Raw genomic sequence first — 20,309 nt, 5'->3', positions numbered from 1 at the left:
TAGGTCTGACACGATTGGACGAGCAGCAGTCAACAAATGCTGATTCATGGTGGCAAACTATGTCACCTTAATCTCGCTCCGTGTCTTTAGGATCAACATGAGCATGGTTCTGACGCTCTTCCCCATCGTTATTGGGAGGGGTTTTCCTATGTGTGAGATTATGATATGGCTTCTCTCAGGCTGGGAACAGGGATATCTGTGGGAGACAGACCATGTCCTTTTACTGAAACAAGTATTCTTTTGAGTTGAACTTGAATCTAAAACGGCGACCTCAAAAAAAATCCAATCTACCTCAAACCTATCATCTCCTCGATTCAGAGTTTTTGCCGAATCAGAAATACAGTAAAATGTTGGGGTACCTGTGGGAGGGTCTAAGCATTACATACTACAGTATAATAACAAGAATGTCCCACCCCCTCAGTCCCCCCCTCTGCGCCCCAGTGGCTGGAGGTGGCGTCCATCACCAAGGTGTCGGCGGGTCTGAAGTGGCAGGCTCCCAGCAGCGACGGAGGCTCCCCCATTACTAACTACGTGGTGGAGAAGAGGGACGTCCGGCGCAAAGCCTGGCAGGCGGTGGACACCACGGTGAAGGAGCTGAAGTACACCGTGACGCCGCTCAACGAGGGCTCGCTCTACGTGTTCCGCGTCGCTGCTGAGAACAGCGCCGGGATGGGAGAGTTCTGCGAGATGGAGGACGCCGTGCTCGCCAAAGACACATTCAGTGAGTAGCTGCTTCTAGGGCTCTCATCGCTAGTGAGCATGGTCAGGGTGGCTTGTTAAATGAAACACAGGAGAGTTCAACCCGGATCATAAAGTGTGTTAGAGCTGAAGGCTTCATCCACAGCAACAGATTCCCTTTTATACATTATTGCTGTTGTGATTGGCTGTGAATAAGAACAAATCACAGACCATCTATTTCTATTTATTTATTTTAGGGGCAAGTCATATATTGTCTTCTCCCTGATCCTTTCTGCACTTTAAGAATAAAGCCATACATGTTGGTATAATAATAATAATAATAGATTTAATTTGTTAGCGCTTTTACAGATATGGTGAAGATAAAATAAAGGAACAACAAATAAATATATAGTTAAAGTTAAAGTCAAATAATACAAAAATAATCACACATTAAAAGCCAGATTGAAGTATGGTATGAAGTAAATAATGAGAACCAAGTTGTATTTTGAGATGAGTCGTCCGTGTCAAGAGAAATGTCAAAATGTTGAGAAAGTAAATGTGAAGTAAGAAGTATTGTAACTGTGCTTCATAAAGGAGTTGTGTTGATATCTCTACGAGAGCTTCATGATGGACCCTCCATCTTCTGTACCCTCAAACTGATTTATTCTCCATGCACCTTGCAGCCACCCCCGGACCCCCCTACGCCCTCACCGTGGTCGAGGTCACCAAGAGACATGTTGAGCTCAAGTGGGAACCCCCCAAGAGCCACGGAGGAAGACCCATCACCAAGTAAGCGTCCTGAAACAGCCCTGCAGAAGACGTTTGTAGTTTAAACCTAATCTATACTTCAGCCACTGAGGGATGGAACTTGTTGGGACGCGTGTTCCAGACAATAAAACCATGTCCAATATATTCACCTTAATGAATGGATCCGCATTGCTACTTCTGATACCATTCAGAGGAACAATGTATGCCTGCCAGTCACGCTCTGATACAAACAGGTTAACACACACTCACAGCTGACCACCCGGTGATCAGCTGTGAGTGTGTGTTAACCTGTGTGTGTGTCTGCAGTGAACGCTCCATCCTGTGTTCCATCTCAGAGCTGCATGTTGCATCAAACGTGTGCAGATCAAATCAAACTAAATACATTATGGCTCCAACAGTGTTCCTCCCTCTAAACCTCCTCTCACCTGTCCTCAGGTACGTCGTCGAGAAGAAGGAGAAGCTGGGGTCCCGCTGGCTGAAGTGCTGCAAGACCCCCGACAAACAGTCCCAGTTCAAGGTGACGGACGTGGACGAGGGCACCGAGGTACAGTTCCAGGTCCGGGCGGAGAACGAGGCCGGGGTGGGAGACCCCAGCGAGCCCACCGAGATCCTGACCATTGAGGATGCCACCAGTAAGACCCCCCCCCCCAATCCACAGCCAACACACACGCTAAACTTCAGAGTTTGGAAAACCAGAACAAATCCAGACAAAATATTTTCTGCTATTTTACTGTTTAATTTAGATATTTGACTTTGACTTCCCTTTTTATATAAATATATGTATTTATTTTATTTTATAATTCATATTTTTGCTTCTTATGTTGCATATCTTTTCTATTTCATTTTTTTATTTTACATTTTACTTTTTATATTTATATAACTATTTCACATCGTCACTTTAACTTGTTTATATAAATGTTTCAGTTATATTTTTCTATCTTTTGAACCATCATGAATCCCAGTTCCCGGGATCAAATAAGATCTGATTGGTAGAAAGTCGTAAACCACCTGGATGTTTTTTAAATGTGCCCCCCCTCCTCCTCAGGCGCCCCCTCCCCCCCTCTGGAGTTGGCAGTACCTGAGGCCAGCCGGGAGCACATCAGCGTCACCTGGAAGCCCCCGACCAAAGACGGCGGCTCCCCGATCTCCGGGTACCACGTGGAGGTGGCCGAGGCCCGGCCCGAGCTCAAGTGGCTGCGCGTCAACACCCGGCCAATCAAAGAGCTCAGCTTCAGGATCGACGACGGCATCAAGCCCGAGAAGAAATACGTGATCCGGGTCCGCGCCGTCAACGCCGTGGGAGTGAGCGACCCCTCCGACGTCTCCGACAAGGTCTTCACCAAAGACCCCGACTGTAAGCAGCTCTGCCTTTTATTCCCTCCTGAAAGAACTTAACGAGCTGTAATGTTCCTCATCAATACTCCTTAAGAAAATAGGATAGAAATAATAATCATAAATATGCAGGAAACAGGTAAGACTTTAAAACTTAAGAAAACGCCTCTTCTGTGGATTTAATAATATATAGGAAGTGAAAGTATGATGATAACCTCAGAATAATAAATGTCCCCTACCCCCCCAGGCGCCCCCACCCTGGACCTGGCGTCTCAGGAGGTGGTGGTGGTGGAGGGGGAGAAGCTGCAGCTGAAGGTCCCCTACAGAGCCATCCCCACCCCCAAGATGGGGTGGAAGAAGGACGAGGTGGAGTGCAAGGCTGGCGAGCGGCTGTCCATGACGGTGGAGATGAACAGCGCCCACCTGGACCTGCTGAAGAGCAGCCGGGCCGATGCCGGCGCATACGCCATCACGCTGGAGAACAGCCTGGGCAGCGCCACCGGCACCGTCACCGTCAAGGTCATCGGTACGAGAACTTCATACTAATACACTGTTTAGGACCGGGGGCAAAGGGTGGACCCACCATGCCGACTGTGGAGGAAACTCTTCAGAGGCACTGGTCAATGACTCATGGACAAAGTCTGTCTTTTGTTATATTTAATAAATTAATAAAGAAAGTCAATATAAAGTGAGATGGATCTGAAGTGCAGGAGCATACACACACACACACACACACACACACACACACACACACACACACACACACACACACACACACACACACACACACACACACACAGGAGCAGAGCAGCTTCCTCCTCAGAGGAGAGAGAAGCTCTGCTCTCAGTCTCTGTATATTCATGAGAGGAAACAGCTGCTCCTCCATCCCACCATCAAACCATTAAACCCTCCAGTCTTTAACCCTTTGTGAATCCACCTTCTACTTCCTTTGCCTCCTGAAAGGTAAACCCTAACATGTGTCTCTGTTCAACACACACAAGACTAACAACACACGGTAACAGAGTAGAAGGCAATCAGAGTATAAGACTGTATGTTTAAATGACTCTATGATCATTTGACACGACACCGATCACATGCGTGTTAGCCTCAGCCTGGCGGGACTCGGCTCGGGGTTCAGGTCTACAAAACACACAATCTAAAGGAAGGAAGATATCAGAGTACTACTGAATAACTATAGCCATGTTCTACTGTGTACCCTCCTCACCACCCTCTCTGCCCCCCCAGGCCTCCCGGGACGCTGTAAGGACATCTCGTCCAGCGAGGTCACCAAGAACTCATGCCGGATCAGCTGGGAGGCCCCCGAGGACGACGGCTGCTCCCCCGTGCTCAGCTACACCCTGGAGCGCCGTGAGGCCTCCAAGAAGACCTACATGCCCGTGATGTCGGGCGAGGACGTGCTGACCGCCGTCGTCAAAGACCTCTACGTTAACTGCGAGTACTTCTTCAGGGTCCGGGCCGTCAACAAGGTGGGGGCCGGGGCCAACCTGGAGCTGCGCAACGCCGTCATCACGGAGGAAGTCAAACGTGAGTCATAACCTGAACCACTGATGAGATCAGAGGTTTGAAACATGAGGAAAAAAGAGTTCTATAGGGTCATTGTTAGCACGTTAGCACGTTAGCATGTTATTGTGCCGGATGGATAACTTTAGTCAAACACAGATAAGATAAGAATAAGATAAGAAGTACTTTATTGATAATCATTTGTGAAATGTTTGCGTTGCAAGCAGCATAAAAATACAAAGCATTGTACATTAGAGTAATTAAAAGATAGTGTTTATTAATAATTACATGTATATATTATAGAAATGAAGAATACTAACCACCTGTGGTTGCCTCTGCAGAGAAACCGGACCCCCCCATCGCGGTGGAGGCCCGGGACCCCACCTGTAAGTCCATCACAGTGACCTGGAAGGCTCCGGACTCTGATGGCGGCTGCCCGATCACCGGATACATCGTGGAGAAGATGGAGAAGGACGGAGATCGATTCGACCGCGTCACGCCCACCCTGGTGCCCGGCCTCAGCCACACAGTCACCGGTCTGACGGAGGGGGCGGAGTACCAGTTCAGGATCCGGGCGGAGAACGCCGCGGGGGTCAGCGAGCCGTCCCGCAGCACGCCGCTCACCAAGGCTGCAGACCCCGTCGGTATGGAAACACGGACATTTATTACTATTACTATTATTGTTATTATTATTGACAGCAGAAATGTAGACGTTTCTTGTTATTATTATTGACAGCAGAAATGTAGACGTTTCTTGTTATTATTATTGACAGCAGAAATGTAGACGTTTCTTGTTATTGTTATTGACAGCAGAAATATAGACGTTTCTTGTTATTATTATTGACAGCAGAAATATAGACGTTTCTTGTTATTGTTATTGACAGCAGAAATGTAGACGTTTCTTGTTATTATTATTGACAGCAGAAATATAGACGTTTCTTGTTATTATTATTGACAGCAGAAATGTAGACGTTTCTTGTTATTATTATTGACAGCAGAAATATAGACGTTTCTTGTTATTATTATTGACAGCAGAAATATAGACGTTTCTTGTTATTATTATTGACAGCAGAAATATAGACGTTTCTTGTTATTATTATTGACAGCAGAAATGTAGACGTTTCTTGTTATTATTATTGACAGCAGAAATATAGACGTTTCTTGTTATTATTATTGACAGCAGAAATATAGACGTTTCTTGTTATTATTATTGACAGCAGAAATATAGACGTTTCTGTTATTATTATTGACAGCAGAAATATAGACGTTTCTTGTATTATTATTGACAGCAGAAATGTAGACGTTTCTTGTTATTGTTATTGACAGCAGAATATAGACGTTTCTTGTTATTATTATTGACAGCAGAAAGGCAGACGTTTCTTGTTATTATTATTGACAGCAGAAAGGCAGACGTTTCTTGTTATTATTATTGACAGCAGAAATATAGACGTTTCTTGTTATTATTATTGACAGCAGAAATGTAGACGTTTCTTGTTATTATTATTGACAGCAGAAAGGCAGACGTTTCTTGTTATTATTATTGACAGCAGAAATATAGACGTTTCTTGTTATTATTATTGACAGCAGAAATATAGACGTTTCTTGTTATTATTATTGACAGCAGAAATATAGACGTTTCTTGTTATTATTATTGACAGCAGAAATGTAGACGTTTCTTGTTATTGTTATTGACAGCAGAAATATAGACGTTTCTTGTTATTATTATTGACAGCAGAAATATAGACGTTTCTTGTTATTATTATTGACAGCAGAAATATAGACGTTTCTTGTTATTATTATTGACAGCAGAAATATAGACGTTTCTTGTTATTATTATTGACAGCAGAAATATAGACGTTTCTTGTTATTATTATTGACAGCAGAAATGTAGACGTTTCTTGTTATTATTATTTACAGCAGAAATGTAGACGTTTCTTGTTATTATTATTGACAGCAGAAATATAGACGTTTCTTGTTATTATTATTGACAGCAGAAATGTAGACGTTTCTTGTTATTATTATTGACAGCAGAAATGTAGACGTTTCTTGTTATTATTATTGACAGCAGAAATGTAGACGTTTCTTGTTATTATTATTGACAGCAGAAATGTAGACGTTTCTTGTTATTATTATTGACAGCAGAAATATAGACGTTTCTTGTTATTATTATTGACAGCAGAAATATAGACGTTTCTTGTTATTATTATTGACAGCAGAATGTAGACGTTTCTTGTTATTATTATTGACAGCAGAAATGTAGACGTTTCTTGTTATATTATTTACAGCAGAAATATAGACGTTTCTTGTTATTATTATTGACAGCAGAATGTAGACGTTTCTTGTTATTATTATTGACAGCAGAAATATAGACGTTTCTTGTTATTATTATTGACAGCAGAAATATAGACGTTTCTTGTTATTGTTATTGACAGCAGAAATGTAGACGTTTCTTGTTATATTATTGACAGCAGAAATATAGACGTTTCTTGTTATTGTTATTGACAGCAGAAATGTAGACGTTTCTTGTTATTATTATTGACAGCAGAAATATAGACGTTTCTTGTTATTATTATTGACAGCAGAAATGTAGACGTTTCTTGTTATTATTATTGACAGCAGAAATATAGACGTTTCTTGTTATTATTATTGACAGCAGAAATGTAGACGTTTCTTGTTATTGTTATTGACAGCAGAAATGTAGACGTTTCTTGTTATTATTATTGACAGCAGAAATGTAGACGTTTCTTGTTATTATTATTGACAGCAGAAATGTAGACGTTTCTTGTTATTATTATTGACAGCAGAAATGTAGACGTTTCTTGTTATTGACAGCAGAAATGTAGACGTTTCTTGTTATTATTATTGAAGGAGAAATATAGACGTTTCTTGTTATTATTATTGACATGCAGAAATATAGACGTTTCTTGTTATTATTATTGACAGCAGAAATATAGACGTTTCTGTTATTATATTGAACAGCAGAAATATAGACGTTTCTTGTTATATATATTGACAGCAGAAATATAGACGTTTTCTTGTTATTATTATTGACAGCAGAAATGTAGACGTTTCTTGTTATTATTATTGACAGCAGAAATATAGACGTTTCTTGTTATTATTATTGACAGCAGAAATATAGACGTTTCTTGTTATTATTATTGACAGCAGAAATATAGACGTTTCTTGTTATTATTATTGACAGCAGAAATATAGACGTTTCTTGTTATTATTATGACAGCAGAAATGTAGACGTTTCTTGTTATTATTATTGACAGCAGAATATGTAGACGTTTCTTGTTATTATTATTGACAGCAGAAATATAGACGTTTCTTGTTATTATTATTGACAGCAGAAATATAGACGTTTCTGTTATTATTATTGACAGCAGAAATATAGACGTTTCTTGTTATTATTATTGACAGCAGAAATATAGACGTTTCTTGTTATTATATTGACAGCAGAAATGTAGACGTTCTTGTTATTATTATGACAGCAGAAATGTAGACGTTTCTTGTTATTATTATTGACAGCAGAAATATAGACGTTTCTTGTTATTATTATTGACAGCAGAAATATAGACGTTTCTTGTTATTATTATTGACAGCAGAAATATAGACGTTTCTTGTTATTATTATTGACAGCAGAAATATAGACGTTTCTTGTTATTATTATTGACAGCAGAAATATAGACGTTTCTTGTTATTATTATTGACAGCAGAAATGTAGACGTTTCTTGTTATTATTATTGACAGCAGAAATATAGACGTTTCTTGTTATTATTAGTGACAGCAGAAATATAGACGTTTCTTGTTATTATTATTGACAGCAGAAATATAGACGTTTCTTGTTATTATTATTGACAGAGAAATATAGACGTTTCTTGTTATATTATTGACAGCAGAAATATAGACGTTTCTTGTTATTATTATTGACAGCAGAAATATAGACGTTTCTTGTTATTAGTATTGACAGCAGAAATATAGACGTTTCTTGTTATTATTATTGACAGCAGAAATATAGACGTTTCTTGTTATTATTATTGACAGCAGAAAGATAGACGTTTTTGTTATTATTTATGACATCAGAACATGTAGACGTTCTTGTTATTATTATTGACAGCAGAAATATAGACGTTTCTTGTTATTATTATTGACAGCAGAAATATAGACGTTTCTTGTTATTATTATTGACAGCAGAAATGTAGACGTTTCTTGTTATTATTATTGACAGCAGAAATGTAGACGTTTCTTGTTATTATTATTGACAGCAGAAATATAGACGTTTCTTGTTATTATTATTGACAGCAGAAATATAGACGTTTCTTGTTATTATTATTGACAGCAGAAATATAGACGTTTCTTGTTATTATTATTGACAGCAGAAATGTAGACGTTTCTTGTTATTATTATTGACAGCAGAAATGTAGACGTTTCTTGTTATTATTATTGACAGCAGAAATATAGACGTTTCTTGTTATTATTATTGACAGCAGAAAGGCAGACGTTTCTTGTTATTATTATTGACAGCAGAAATGTAGACGTTTCTTGTTATTATTATTGACAGCAGAAATGTAGACGTTTCTTGTTATTATTATTGACAGCAGAAATATAGACGTTTCTTGTTATTATTATTGACAGCAGAAAGGCAGACGTTTCTTGTTATTATTATTGACAGCCAGAATGTAGACGTTTCTTGTTATGTTATTGACAGCAGAAATGTAGACGTTTCTTGTTATTATTATTGACAGCAGAAAGGCAGGACGTTTCTTGTTATTATTATTGACAGCAGAAATATAGACGTTTCTTGTTATTATATTGACAGCAGAAATGTAGACGTTTCTTGTTATTATTATTGACAGCAGAAATGTAGATGTTTCTTGTTATTATTATTGACAGCAGAAATGTAGACGTTTCTTGTTATTATTATTGACAGCAGAAATGTAGACGTTTCTTGTTATTATTATTGACAGCAGAAATGTAGACGTTTCTTGTTATTATTATTGACAGCAGAAATGTAGACGTTTCTTGTTATTGTTATTGACAGCAGAAATGTAGACGTTTCTTGTTTTCCACTCAGATTTGAAAGCAGGTTAAATATATATCTCTGTTTGAATATGTGTGTGCAGAGAAACCTAGTGTGACGCTGCACGCCCGGGTTCAGTTCGGAGTGTGTGTGAAGAAGGGCGAGGAGGTCCGGATCGACGCCCTGATCTCCGGGTCCCCGTACCCCCGGGTCACCTGGCTCAGGAACGACGAGGACGTCACCAAGAAACCAACGAAGAAGACCGCCCCCGTCAAGAGGAGGAAGTCCAAGGCTCAGGTGAGAGACACAGTATTTATACTATATATAACCTGTTTACTACACACAGATATCCAGAGTATTAATATTATATATAACCTATAGTCTGCAGTATAGTATTTATATATATATATGTGTGTGTGTGTGTGTTGCAGGCGTACGAGGAGGAGGAGGAGGAGTTCTTGAACCCCCTCTGCCAGCGCCTCGGTCTGGATCAGAGCGTTCGGGGCCGGGCCGGGCTGATGATCCGCGAGGCGGTGAGGAGCGACCACGGAGAGTTCACCGTCACCGTGGAGAACCAGCACGGCACCGCGTCCGCCCGCTGCACCGTCAACGTGCTGGGTGAGGAGCTCACCCTGCGTCTGAGACCTGGCTCACCCTGCGTCTGAGACCTGGGTTAACCTGCGTTTAAAACCAGTCCCACACCATAACGTATGTATTCTCTAATCCCCCCCAGATAAACCCGGCCCCCCGGTGAACATCACCTTCGAGGACGTCAGGAACACCTCGGTGGTTCTGAACTGGGAGCCCCCCCTGGACGATGGGGGCAGCGAGGTGCTGAACTACATCCTGGAGAAGAAGGACAACCGTAACGAGGAGGTGGGCTGGATCACCGTGAGCTCCACCCTGAAGACCCCCACTCACGCCGTCACCAAGCTCATCGAGGGCAAGGAGTACGTGTTCAGGGTCACGGCGGAGAATAGGTTTGGCTGCGGACCCCCCAACACCTCCAAGCCCCTGGTGGCCAAGAACATGTTTGGTACGTACGAGCAGCACTGAGTGCATGTCAATATAGATAATAAATACTCCAGAGGATCCAACACTGTGGTGGCAGAGAGACGACAGAACTACCGCTTCTTCCCAAAGGAATGGAATACGTACTGTAGGACATGTATACTGTACGTATGCTGTAGTAGTGTAAGATGCTTCATTTAATACAAGTGTTTAATTTGAGAATATCTTATAAGATGTTCCTTCGATGAGTCGTATATATGCAGAATATTTGGAATAAAGTTGTACATTTTATAAAATAATGGGTTATTTCCAGGCACAAGAAACAGGCGATTAAAGCTGGAACATTTCCAGGAAACACTCAAACAAAGTAAAGTGAATAAACTGTAGTAATAATAACGACCCCCCCTCCCCACAGACCCCCCCGACGCCCCCTCCACGCCCCGGGTCCACGAGGTCACGGCGAGCAGCGCCAAGATCTCGTGGCACGAGCCCAAAGACAACGGCTCCCCCATCCTGGGCTACTGGATCGAGAGGAAGGAGGTGAACAGCAAGCACTGGACCCGGGTGAACAGGGCTCTGCTGAACTCCCTGGATGTGAGGGTGGAGGGCCTGATGGAGGGCCTCACCTACATCTTCAGGGTCTGTGCAGAGAACCTGGCCGGCCCCGGGCCCTTCAGCGAGCCCAGCGAGCGCACCGTGGCCATGGACGCCATCAGTGAGTCCTGTTGTTATTATTATATATAATACATATAATGTAATGTAATATACCGTGGCCATGGACGCCATCAGTACGTCAAGATTACTGTTTAATATATGTAATGAAGCCCCTCCCACTGATGATGTAAACACACCTGACGTCTCGGCTCCGCCCTCACTGTAGATATACTGTGACTCACACATGTTTTAATGTAAAGATACTAGGGATGTAACGATATATCGAATATCACGGTAAATAAAAGTCTCAATACCGTCGTGAGGCTGACAAAACCTTTATTGAACCAGATGGTCCCGTTGAGATCATGGATCTCTTTTTCAAGGGAGACCTGTCCAACATGGCAGCAAGTAGGTTACAACATGAACATGAAACAACAGATAACACAAAAGGACATGGTATTTACAGGGCTACATGTACACACCTAGAGACATTGACAAGTACCAACAGTATATTTATATCTGTCAATAAGCCTCACCTTCTTGGCAAACACTGTATTGTTTTTGAAGTGGTGGAGAGACAATGCACAGTTTGACCCACTGCTGTCACCCATGGCCAAAGCATGTCTCTCTGTCCCAGCAACATCAGTACCAAGCAAGAGAGTTGTTTCCACAGCAGGGGATTTTGCAAACGTCCAAACATCCCAGCTTCTACCTGGAAATGTGGCCATGCTCATATTCCTGAAAGATAACCTTAATGACGCTGAGTGAGAGAGTGAGTGAGTGAGCGAGTGAGTGAGCGAGTGAGTGAGCGAGTGAGTGAGTGAGCGAGTGAGTGAGTGAGTGAGTGAGGGAGTGAGCGAGTGAGCGAGTGAGCGAGTGAGTGAGCGAGTTACTTGAAAAACTAAAGTGAAACTTGAGTTATTCTATTGCAGGGTCTGATTATTATATTGTTGACACTTTAAAACACTACTATCCTATAAAATGCTGAACAAATCAGATGTATTATTCAATAAAGAAAAACAAATTCAAGGGAAAAAAAACAAAAACAAATTCACTTTTTTTTCCTTTATTTTTCAAAATGGCGATAAATATCGTACGGTGGACTTTTTATTGCGATATTATCGTACTGTTAGTTTTTGGTATCCCTAAAAGATACAGTGATTTAACCCTGCCCCCCCCCCCAACAGTGACCCCCGGCCCCCCCACCCCCTGGATCGCGGACACTGGGAAGGACTCAGTGATCGTGGCCTGGAAGCCGCCCCTGTATAACGGAGGAGGGGACATCCTGGGATACCACCTGGAGAAGGTGGGCCTCACCGTCTTTATATCATTTGTTAGTGACCTCCCCAAACATCTGGAACAGTCTGCTAAACACGCTGCTGCGACTCTGACTGCTTTTACTTCAACTATTCATATCTCACTCTGCACTGTAACTTTTATTCATGGTTTTTCTTTGAATGTTTCTTTTATTATCTTTGCTTTTCAATGACTGTTTTTAAATGCCATGTAATGCAAGTGTATTTGTAAAGCACTCTGAATTGCCTAGTGTTGAATTGTCTAGTGTATGTGATACATATTCATATATAGTGATGCATGTATATCAGTATATATATAATATAACCCCTGTGCCCCCCCCCAGGTGCTGGTGGGGGAGAAGGAGTGGAGCCGCTGCACAGAGTTCAGGTGTAAAGACCTCACCTTCAACATCACTGGCCTCACTGAGGGGGCAGATTACTACATCAGAGTCATCGCAATCAACGACGCAGGACCAGGGGTCCCAGGGGTCACCGAGCCCGTCACTGTGAAGGAGCCCGAAGGTAAACACTGAGGGACTTTCAGGGGCTTCAAGGAGCTCTGCACCCCCAAAATGATCCTGTTTGATCACTTCAATCCTTAAAGGAACATTTCTTTGAATCACATGAAGACCAAAAACCTTCTGGAAATAAACGACTGTCGTAGTATATGTTATGTTAATTCTTGATGCAGGGAAGTTTTAATTAGCGTACATGAAGATCCCATCTGATGTTCTTTCTGTCTTCCCACGTGTCCCTCAGAGACCCCGGCGGTGTCCCTTGACGCCTCGGTGAGGAGCGGAGTGATCCTGCGTGCCGGCGAGGCGCTGCGTCTGCCGGCACTGGTGAGCGGCCGCCCGCAGCCCGAGGTGAAGTGGAGCAAAGACGAGAAGGACCTGGAGGCTGAGCGCATGCTGGTGGAGACGCAGGGCCGCAACACAACGCTCTGCATCAAGAAGGCCGTCAGGGCCGACACCGGACTGTTCAGAGTCACCGGCACCAACAGCAGCGGCACCAAGAGCGCAGAGTGCCGGGTCGACGTCATGGGTCAGTGGACACTAATATTAACTCGGGTCGCATTCACACCTAAAAGACAAGGCATTGCACATTAGAGAGGAGCCTGGGACTTTAGTTTTTCTTTTTTTTTTTATTCTTTATTTATTTGGGGTCACATTATAATACAAGTACAGTTTTTCAAATCATATATTTTTAGAGACCCAAAAGTGACAAATGAAATAGCAAACAAAATTAGTCAAAATAAAATAAAAACGAAAAAGTACACAGCGGTTGTTTGAAATAGCAAATGTCTACACATGTACATATGCATTCCTATCAACATGCATATATGCATACAATACACACACACATACATGTGTCCATACATACACATCTATATACATTCAATCGGTGTATAGGAACAGTCAAACGAGGGATGGTCGTCTTTGGGATATGTAAATTCTCCACTTTTTCCATATTTCCTCAAATGTGTTTTCCTGTAGCCTCATTGAGAATGTGATTCTTTCCATGATATAGATTTCATGGATTTTGTCATACCAGTTGTCAACTGGGACTTTAGTTTTTCACTGCCATATCTCCACTGTAGCTGCTGTGCACATGACGATAGAGCCTTCAAACTTGAATTTTGAAAAGTAGAAACTAACGTGAGGTTTATATATAAAGTTAAAGTGAAAGTCAACTTTATTGTCAATCTTTGTGAGAGATCGAAATACCGTTTCCCACAATCCCAAATACAAATATGTATATATCTCTATATATACACACACAATCAATATATACAAAATAACAGTCACTTCAATAACTTTGAGAAATGTGCATCAGAGCCAGACTCTCTAAAGCAGCATCAGAGCCAGACTCTCTAAAGCAGCATTAGAGCCAGACTCTCTAAAGCAGCATTAGAGCCAGACTCTCTAAAGCAGCATTAGAGCCAGACTCTCTAAAGCAGCATTAGAGCCAGACTCTCTAAAGCAGCATTAGAGCCAGACTCTCTAAAGCAGCATTAGAGCTAGACTCTCTAAAGCAGCATTAGAGCCAGACTCTCTAAGCAGCATTAGAGCTAGACTCTCTAAAGCAGCATTAGAGCCAGACTCTCCAAAGCAGCATTAGAGCCAGACTCTCTAAAGCAGCATTAGAGCCAGACTCTCTAAAGCAGCATTAGAGCTAGACTCTCTAAAGCAGCATTAGAGCCAGACTCTCTAAAGCAGCATTAGAGCCAGACTCTCTAAAGCAGCATTAGAGCTAGACTCTCCAAAGCAGCATTAGAGCCAGACTCTCTAAAGCAGCATTAGAGCCAGACTCTCTAAAGCAGCATTAGAGCTAGACTCTCTAAAGCAGCATTAGAGCCAGACTCTCTAAAGCAGCATTAGAGCCAGACTCTCCAAAGCAGCATTAGAGCCAGACTCTCCAAAGCAGCATTAGAGCCAGACTCTCTAAAGCAGCATTAGAGCCAGACTCTCTAAAGCAGCATTAGAGCCAGACTCTCTAAAGCAGCATTAGAGCCAGACTCTCTAAAGCAGCATTAGAGCCAGACTCTCCAAAGCAGCATTAGAGCTAGACTCTCTAAAGCAGCATTAGAGCTAGACTCTCTAAAGCAGCATTAGAGCCAGACTCTCTAAAGCAGCATTAGAGCTAGACTCTCTAAAGCAGCATTAGAGCCAGACTCTCTAAAGCAGCATTAGAGCCAGACTCTCTAAAGCAGCATTAGAGCCAGACTCTCCAAAGCAGCATTAGAGCCAGACTCTCTAAAGCAGCATTAGAGCCAGACTCTCTAAAGCAGCGTTAGAGCCAGACTCTCTAAAGCAGCATTAGAGCCAGACTCTCTAAAGCAGCATTAGAGCCAGACTCTCCAAAGCAGCATTAGAGCCAGACTCTCTAAAGCAGCATTAGAGCTAGACTCTCTAAAGCAGCATCAGAGCCAGACTCTCTAAAGCAGCATCAGAGCCAGACTCTCTAAAGCAGCATTAGAGCCAGACTCTCTAAAGCAGCATTAGAGCCAGACTCTCTAAAGCAGCATCAGAGCCAGACTCTCTAAAGCAGCATTAGAGCTAGACTCTCTAAAGCAGCATTAGAGCCAGACTCTCTAAAGCAGCATTAGAGCCAGACTCTCTAAAGCAGCATTAGAGCCAGACTCTCTAAAGCAGCATTAGAGCCAGACTCTCTAAAGCAGCGTTAGAGCCAGACTCTCTAAAGCAGCATTAGAGCTAGACTCTCTAAAGCAGCATTAGAGCCAGACTCTCTAAAGCAGCATTAGAGCCAGACTCTCTAAAGCAGCATTAGAGCCAGACTCTCTAAAGCAGCATTAGAGCCAGACTCTCTAAAGCAGCATTAGAGCTAGACTCTCTAAAGCAGCATTAGAGCCAGACTCTCTAAAGCAGCATCAGAGCCAGACTCTCTAAAGCAGCATTAGAGCCAGACTCTCTAAAGCAGCATTAGAGCCAGACTCTCTAAAGCAGCATTAGAGCCAGACTCTCTAAAGCAGCATTAGAGCCAGACTCTCTAAAGCAGCATCAGAGCTAGACTCTCTAAAGCAGCATTAGAGCTAGACTCTCCAAAGCAGCATTAGAGCCAGACTCTCTAAAGCAGCATTAGAGCTAGACTCTCTAAAGCAGCATTAGAGCCAGACTCTCTAAAGCAGCATTAGAGCCAGACTCTCTAAAGCAGCATTAGAGCCAGACTCTCTAAAGCAGCATCAGAGCTAGACTCTCTAAAGCAGCATTAGAGCCAGACTCTCTAAAGCAGCATCAGAGCTAGACTCTCTAAAGCAGCATTAGAGCCAGACTCTCTAAAGCAGCATCAGAGCTAGACTCTCTAAAGCAGCATTAGAGCCAGACTCTCTAAAGCAGCATTAGAGCCAGACTCTCTAAAGCAGCATTAGAGCTAGACTCTCTAAAGCAGCATTAGAGCCAGACTCTCTAAAGCAGCATTAGAGCCAGACTCTCTAAAGCAGCATTAGAGCCAGACTCTCTAAAGCAGCATTAGAGCTAGACTCTCTAAAGCAGCATTAGAGCCAGACTCTCTAAAGCAGCATTAGAGCCAGACTCTCTAAAGCAGCATTAGAGCCAGACTCTCTAAAGCAGCATCAGAGCTAGACTCTCTAAAGCAGCATTAGAGCTAGACTCTCCAAAGCAGCATCAGAGCCAGACTCTCTAAAGCAGCATTAGAGCTAGACTCTCTAAAGCAGCATTAGAGCCAGACTCTCTAAAGCAGCATTAGAGCCAGACTCTCTAAAGCAGCATCAGAGCTAGACTCTCTAAAGCAGCATTAGAGCTAGACTCTCCAAAGCAGCATCAGAGCCAGACTCTCTAAAGCAGCATTAGAGCCAGACTCTCTAAAGCAGCATTAGAGCCAGACTCTCTAAAGCAGCATTAGAGCTAGACTCTCTAAAGCAGCATTAGAGCCAGACTCTCTAAAGCAGCATTAGAGCTAGACTCTCTAAAGCAGCATTAGAGCCAGACTCTCTAAAGCAGCATTAGAGCCAGACTCTCTAAGCAGCATTAGAGCCAGACTCTCTAAAGCAGCATTAGAGCCAGACTCTCCAAAGCAGCATTAGAGCCAGACTCTCCAAAGCAGCATTAGAGCTAGACTCTCTAAAGCAGCATTAGAGCCAGACTCTCCAAAGCAGCATTAGAGCCAGACTCTCCAAAGCAGCATTAGAGCCAGACTCTCTAAAGCAGCATTAGAGCCAGACTCTCTAAAGCAGCATTAGAGCCAGACTCTCTAAAGCAGCATTAGAGCCAGACTCTCTAAAGAAGCATTAGAGCCAGACTCTCTAAAGCAGCATTAGAGCCAGACTCTCTAAAGCAGCATTAGAGCCAGACTCTCTAAAGCAGCATTAGAGCCAGACTCTCTAAAGCAGCATTAGAGCCAGACTCTCTAAAGCAGCATTAGAGCCAGACTCTCCAAAGCAGCATTAGAGCCAGACTCTCTAAAGCAGCATTAGAGCCAGACTCTCTAAAGCAGCATTAGAGCCAGACTCTCCAAAGCAGCATTAGAGCCAGACTCTCTAAAGCAGCATTAGAGCCAGACTCTCCAAAGCAGCATTAGAGCCAGACTCTCTAAAGCAGCATCAGAGCCAGACTCTCCAAAGCAGCATTAGAGCCAGACTCTCTAAAGCAGCATTAGAGCTAGACTCTCCAAAGCAGCATTAGAGCCAGACTCTCTAAAGCAGCATTAGAGCCAGACTCTCTAAAGCAGCATTAGAGCCAGACTCTCTAAAGCAGCATTAGAGCCAGACTCTCTAAAGCAGCATTAGAGCTAGACTCTCTAAAGCAGCATCAGAGCCAGACTCTCTAAAGCAGCATTAGAGCCAGACTCTCTAAAGCAGCATTAGAGCTAGACTCTCCAAAGCAGCGTCTGGTGTCTGGTGCTGGCTTTGAGTGTCTTTGTGAGTGTGGCGTGGTAAATGTATATATTATATCTCTCGTGTCCCTGCAGACGTCCCGGGCCCCGTGGTGGACCTGAAGACAGTCCAGGTCACGAAGAAGAACATCACTCTGACCTGGAGCGACCCGCTGGATAACGGCGGCAGCGACGTGCTCGGATACGAGGTTCTGAGGAAGGACGCCAAGATGAAGCTGTTCCGCCAGCCGATGGAGACAGCCTCCTGCAAGTGTGACATCACGGGCCTGCTGGCTGGCGAGGAGTACGACTTCAGGGTCATCGCCAGGAACAAGTTCGGAGACGGCACCCCCGCTGACCTGGGGCCCATCCTCGCTGTAGACCCCAAAGGTAACGCCTAAACTTTAGAGTTAAATCAGACCTGGGGCCCATCCTGGCTGCAGACCCCAAAGGTAACGCCTAAACTTTAGAGTTAAATCAGACCTGGGACTCATCCTGGCTGCAGACCCCAAAGGTAACGCCTAAACTTTAGAGTTAAATCAGACCTGGGACCCATCCTGGCTGCAGACCCCAAAGGTAACGCCTAAACTTTAGAGTTAAATCAGACCTGGGGCCCATCCTGGCTGCAGACCCCAAAGGTAACGCCTAAACTTTAGAGTTAAATCAGACCTGGGACCCATCCTGGCTGCAGACCCCAAAGGTAACGCCTAAACTTTAGAGTTAAATCAGACCTGGGGGCCCATCCTGGCTGCAGACCCCAAAGGTAACGCCTAAACTTTAGAGTTAAATCAGACCTGGGGCCCATCCTGGCTGCAGACCCCAAAGGTAACGCCTAAACTTTAGAGTTAAATCAGACCTGGGGCCCATCCTGGCTGCAGACCCCAAAGGTAACGCCTAAACTTTAGAGTTAAATCAGACCTGGGGCCCATCCTGGCTGCAGACCCCAAAGGTAACGCCTAAACTTTAGAGTTAAATCAGACCTGGGGCCCATCCTGGCTGCAGACCCCAAAGGTAACGCCTAAACTTTAGAGTTAAATCAGACCTGGGGCCCATCCTGGCTGCAGACCCCAAAGGTAACGCCTAAACTTTAGAGTTAAATCAGACCTGGGACCAATCCTGGCTGCAGACCCCAAAGGTAACGCCTAAACTTTAGAGTTAAATCAGACCTGGGGCCCATCCTGGCTGCAGACCCCAAAGGTAACGCCTAAACTTTAGAGTTAAATCAGACCTGGGGCCCATCCTGGCTGCAGACCCCAAAGGTAACGCCTAAACTTTAGAGTTAAATCAGACCTGGGGCCCATCCTGGCTGCAGACCCCAAAGGTAACGCCTAAACTTTAGAGTTAAATCAGACCTGGGGCCCATCCTGGCTGCAGACCCCAAAGGTAACGCCTAAACTTTAGAGTTAAATCAGACCTGGGACTCATCCTGGCTGCAGACCCCAAAGGTAACGCCTAAACTTTAGAGTTAAATCAGACCTGGGGCCCATCCTGGCTGCAGACCCCAAAGGTAACGCCTAAACTTTAGAGTTAAATCAGACCTGGGGCCCATCCTGGCTGCAGACTCCAAAGGTAACGCCTAAACTTTAGAGTTAAATCAGACCTGGGGCCCATCCTGGCTGCAGACCCCAAAGGTAACGCCTAAACTTTAGAGTTAAATCAGACCTGGGGCCCATCCTGGCTGCAGACCCCAAAGGTAACGCCTAAACTTTAGAGTTAAATCAGACCTGGGGCCCATCCTGGCTGCAGACCCCAAAGGTAACGCCTAAACTTTAGAGTTAAATCAGACCTGGGGCCCATCCTGGCTGCAGACCCCAAAGGTAACGCCTAAACTTTAGAGTTAAATCAGACCTGGGACTCATCCTGGCTGCAGACCCCAAAGGTAACGCCTAAACTTTAGAGTTAAATCAGACCTGGGGCCCATCCTGGCTGCAGACCCCAAAGGTAACGCCTAAACTTTAGAGTTAAATCAGACCTGGGACCCATCCTGGCTGCAGACCCCAAAGGTAACGCCTAAACTTTAGAGTTAAATCAGACCTGGGACCCATCCTGGCTGCAGACCCCAAAGGTAACGCCTAAACTTTAGAGTTAAATCAGACCTGGGGCCCATCCTGGCTGCAGACCCCAAAGGTAACGCCTAAACTTTAGAGTTAAATCAGACCTGGGGCCCATCCTGGCTGCAGACCCCAAAGGTAACGCCTAAACTTTAGAGTTAAATCAGACCTGGGACTCATCCTGGCTGCAGACCCCAAAGGTAACGCCTAAACTTTAGAGTTAAATCAGACCTGGGACCCATCCTGGCTGCAGACCCCAAAGGTAACGCCTAAACTTTAGAGTTAAATCAGACCTGGGGCCCATCCTGGCTGCAGACCCCAAAGGTAACGCCTAAACTTTAGAGTTAAATCAGACCTGGGGCCCATCCTGGCTGCAGACCCCAAAGGTAACGCCTACACTTTAGAGTTAAATCAGACCTGGGACCCATCCTGGCTGCAGACCCCAAAGGTAACGCCTAAACTTTAGAGTTAAATCAGACCTGGGGCCCATCCTGGCTGCAGACCCCAAAGGTAACGCCTAAACTTTAGAGTTAAATCAGACCTGGGACCCATCCTGGCTGCAGACCCCAAAGGTAACGCCTAAACTTAGAGTTAAATCAGACCTGGGGCCCATCCTGGCTGCAG

The 20,309-nt window shown here is 43.9% G+C and overlaps 1 protein-coding gene across 1 annotated transcript in view; it reads left to right on the top strand.

Annotated features, from left to right (window-relative positions):
* ttn.1 (titin, tandem duplicate 1) overlaps positions 1-20,309 on the top strand; it is a gene marked incomplete in the record, with an annotated part of 218,433 nt that overhangs the window by 80,736 nt on the left and 117,388 nt on the right. Inside the window, 15 exon segments of the mRNA XM_034229211.1 lie at positions 422-721; positions 1,362-1,467; positions 1,882-2,078; positions 2,492-2,800; positions 3,026-3,304; positions 4,024-4,323; positions 4,641-4,943; positions 9,426-9,619; positions 9,754-9,940; positions 10,056-10,358; positions 10,749-11,048; positions 12,175-12,293; positions 12,627-12,804; positions 13,042-13,326; positions 17,731-18,024. Coding sequence (XP_034085102.1) covers positions 422-721; positions 1,362-1,467; positions 1,882-2,078; positions 2,492-2,800; positions 3,026-3,304; positions 4,024-4,323; positions 4,641-4,943; positions 9,426-9,619; positions 9,754-9,940; positions 10,056-10,358; positions 10,749-11,048; positions 12,175-12,293; positions 12,627-12,804; positions 13,042-13,326; positions 17,731-18,024 — 3,654 coding nt within the window.

The sequence above is a fragment of the Gymnodraco acuticeps genome, unplaced genomic scaffold (genome assembly GCF_902827175.1).
Source record: "Gymnodraco acuticeps unplaced genomic scaffold, fGymAcu1.1, whole genome shotgun sequence".
Taxonomy (NCBI): domain Eukaryota; kingdom Metazoa; phylum Chordata; class Actinopteri; order Perciformes; family Bathydraconidae; genus Gymnodraco; species Gymnodraco acuticeps.
This window is presented reverse-complemented; position numbering and strand designations above follow the sequence as displayed.